This window comes from Poecilia reticulata, linkage group LG18 (genome assembly GCF_000633615.1).
Source record: "Poecilia reticulata strain Guanapo linkage group LG18, Guppy_female_1.0+MT, whole genome shotgun sequence".
Lineage (NCBI taxonomy): Eukaryota > Metazoa > Chordata > Actinopteri > Cyprinodontiformes > Poeciliidae > Poecilia > Poecilia reticulata.
Genome location: NC_024348.1, coordinates 3791173 through 3794930, shown reverse-complemented (window position 1 = coordinate 3794930; position 3758 = coordinate 3791173). Strand labels below are relative to the sequence as shown.

General features: G+C 38.5%; 1 protein-coding gene across 1 annotated transcript in view; it reads left to right on the top strand.

The window, feature by feature from the left end:
* The first annotated feature begins 952 nt into the window (after positions 1 to 952).
* The window catches only part of tm4sf21b (transmembrane 4 L six family member 21b), a 3505-nt gene continuing 699 nt past the window's right edge, over positions 953 to 3758 (top strand). The window contains exons 1-4 of the mRNA XM_008434967.2: positions 953 to 1362; positions 2046 to 2111; positions 3272 to 3420; positions 3535 to 3727. Of these exons, the coding sequence (XP_008433189.1) occupies positions 1171 to 1362; positions 2046 to 2111; positions 3272 to 3420; positions 3535 to 3727 (600 nt within the window). The 5' untranslated portion in view covers positions 953 to 1170. The remainder of the gene's footprint in view (positions 1363 to 2045; positions 2112 to 3271; positions 3421 to 3534; positions 3728 to 3758) is intronic.

The following is a 3758-nucleotide window of genomic DNA, read 5'->3' as shown; positions in this document are numbered from 1 at the left end:
AGCTAACGCTCCAGATAACAATCCCTCTCCACTTTAAGATGGCCAACATAACTACCTGAAAGAAAATAAAGCAAAGTAGCTTTCTAATGCACCGCTGCCATGCTTTCTATGTTCCACTGCATTGCTTTGGGTCAGACAGTCAATGTTCTGTGTTACATAATGTACATGACCTGAGAAGGTCATCATTACATACTCAGCATACAAGGGTTGTAAAACATTTCTGACATTTTAATTTGGGTACCAACTGTCCAAACCATGACATCACCAGTGGACCAGTGATCTCCACCATTTTAGTTACACCATTTTAGTTGTTTTAAGATTTTGGAGGGGATTCTGGTTTTCATTCCCTAAACTAGACAAAATGATAACCACCAAAATTTAAAACCAAGCTTCAGTGGAAAATGTGATGAAAGTGCAGTGTTTCTATATCACAATAAAAATGGCAGCATAGCTCAGTGAAAGCTTCTGATGTATGCTTGGGCGCTATTTTTTATCTATTAAGGGATTACAGTGTTGTACAATTTGTGAATAAAGTCCATCAATTGATAAGATAAATAAACACAGTCATCGGCACTTATAGGATAGGACAGGGTTGGTCTTTATCAGTTTTCTGTCATTCTGATGACAGATAGTGGCATATAGCTCTGAGTCAGCCATTCTGAGATCACCACTGACCATGGCACAAACCGCATAACTAAAAATATTAAACATCAAAACCTGTCAAAATTATTGGACATCCATAACTCACAATAACCACCACCAAAGAATGACGCATTGATATTCAAAGTGTATTATTAATTAATAGCTTCTAAAACATGGACAGCTTGCAGTGTTTTATTTATTTTTTTATTCTATGTGACTCTAAGACGCTGAATTATTGTACCTAACAAGCCATATTTTTAATGGAAACTTATTTCCACCCACACAATCAGACAAATTACAGATTAGGTCATAATTCAGATGATAATTAACTTGTATTTCCTTATCTCCTGTTGCTCCGCCTTTAACTGCTGCACCCTTAGTAACATATTTAAGCATCTCATCAGTTTCCACCAGTTGCATCTGATCACTGAAGCGGTTTGGAATTTAATTAAGTATTTGATCAACCGGATCTATTCAAAGAAACTGATTTCTTTTGCTTAAGGACAAATTCTCCATCCGTCAGGCAAAATGTGCACAGGGGCATGCTCCAAGTTTATTGCCATCCCTCTCTATGTCCTGGCTCTGGTGTCGGTCATCTGCAACATCATGCTCTTCTTCCCTGACTTTAGTACTGACTATGCAAGTGCAGACAGCAAAAGTGAGCCAAAGCTCACAGATGAAGTGAAATATATGGGAGGCTTTATTGGAGGAGGAATCATGGTGAGTAGATTACCTGCTATGTTGTGGATGGAATGTTTGTTTTAAAGATTTGAGCCGAGGAATGACAGGCAGAGCAGTGTGGTTTACCTTCATAACAATCAAAATGCTTCTTTAGTCAGGTAGGCCTACAGGAATCAGGCTTTGATGCTTTGATACAAGCCAAATAAGGAGAACTTGATTATCAGGAACGTTCCTGCCTCATTCTTTTTTTTGACTTGCTCAGCTTTCAGTCTCTTGGGACCACATCACAGATTTCTTTTTAAATAATTGATAGTTTTATTGGTAACAGAGGAATTTAAAGATTTTAATGCCTTTTTTACAGATTTTTTTTTGGCTTGAGAGGATTATCAAGCAAAATCCAGCTAGTCAAAAAACTGGCGGTAATCTCATTGAGAGCAATAAAACTACTTTATGGTGTAATTTAAAGACGCACGGTAACTGCTGGTAACAGTACTCCTTTGCTAAAGGATAGATTTGCAGAGTTACACTAACAAAAATATCTTCAAACTGAAAATGAATGTTTAACATTTTAACATTTGTCCAGGTTCCCTTCAGTTTTCTGTAGTTATTTCTCTATTTTTTCGTTACAATGTGAATTTTTCACAGCTCAGTGTTTGGACAGGTAGATCACATAACTCTGATGTTTCTCCCCCTGTGCTCTCTTGACTTTTTTCATCTCAAAGATCCTTATTCCTGCCATTCACATTCATCTGACAAGTGCACAGAAGTGCTGCTCCAACCGCTGTGGGGTGAGTTGTACCCTTGGCACTAATTAATTATGTCTCACAGTCACTCAGTTGATCAGCAGTGATAAGGGCCAGGCTGCATGGTTGGAAAGCAGGAAGAGTTGACCTAAGATTAACTATTAATACCATAAATCTGTTACATAAGCAAGTCCAGGTTGATGCTTGATAAGGGGTGGTCGGAGTCACCTGGTTTAACTTTTTCAATCAGGGCAACGATTTGATGCTTGGGTTGTCAGGATCTGATGGTTCAACCTGCGAATGAACCATTAAATGTTAAATAGTTTTAACTTCCTTTAGTCAGACCACCAATATCAAAGAGCTTAACTCTTCTGATTCTACCTGTTGATGTCGATCAGGCCAAAAGGGACGAAGCCAGCATCTTTTACTCTTTACCACCAAAATGTTGCCCATAAGTCATTTTGACAAATGAAATTTAAAAGCCATGTTAAAAATGTTTGTTGTGATTGAAGCATGAAAAGTTAATTACAGGATTTGTATCGCAATACAGTTATGCATATTGTTTTTGTACTAAATGGTAAAAATGCTAAAGTTTAGATCTCTGGTTCAGTAAATTAAGTTAACCATCTTTAACCAGAACCTCAAAATATCCAGGATGAAGAAGAAATTAGCTGCCAAAGAAATTTATCTGGTGTCATTTTGTAAGCATCACATCTTCAGGATACTTGATACAAACAAATGCAGTTCAAAGATGATTCAGAGCCTCAATAATGCATGAATTACAACCTGCACTGGAACCGGTCCAATCCAAAGAAGTAGCCTAATACCTGAAGGGAAGCTTTTCAGCAGTTTAAAACACACAGGCTGTATTAAGCTGGGCAACCAGTGGAGTGGATTCATCTGCTAATTTGACTTCATTAAGATGAAATAAATGCTTGGATGGCTCCTAGTGTGGAGTTTTAAATGATCGATTCACTTCAATCCCAGCTGGCTGCTCCTGTACTCATCTGGGCTTCTGTGGGTTCCATCAGTCCAAAGCTACACTAACATCTGAATGATTGCATTGTCATCATTTGTACTCACAGTACTATGCAGATCTAGAATGAACACTTTACTGTTATTACTGATCTTTGAGCTGTGTGCCATGCCTTTAGTTTTATGACTGTAGAGCCATAATCTAACCTTGCCTTGTGTTCTGTGTGGAGATGTTCCTGTCCATTGGGTTTGCTGCGATTGGTGTGGTGGGAGCCATTTACAGTTTGGCCGTTGCAGCTGTGGGTCTTCAAAATGGGCCAGTTTGTCAATATACGGCAGAAAATGGCACTAATATTTGGGGAAGACCCTTTATGGACAGGTATGTAGTTTTACCTGAAACTACTGTGAGAGGAGGGTTCATTTAATAATTATATTTTAAATATTTGCTATTTTCCTCTTTTGTGATAATGCAACCCCTTTTTCTTCCTTTTAGTGATGGAAATTATCTGAGTAACAAGGACAGTTGGAAAACTTGTTTGGTACCAGACAATGTGGTTGAATTCAACTTAGGGTTGTTCTCCACCCTGCTGGTGGCCGCCGCCCTGGAGGTCATCCTCTGTGCCTTCCAGATGATCAACGGACTGTTTGGCTGTATCTGTGGAACCTGCTCTGATAAGGATGAGGATGTAAGCCCATAAAGTCCAGTTTTATATATAT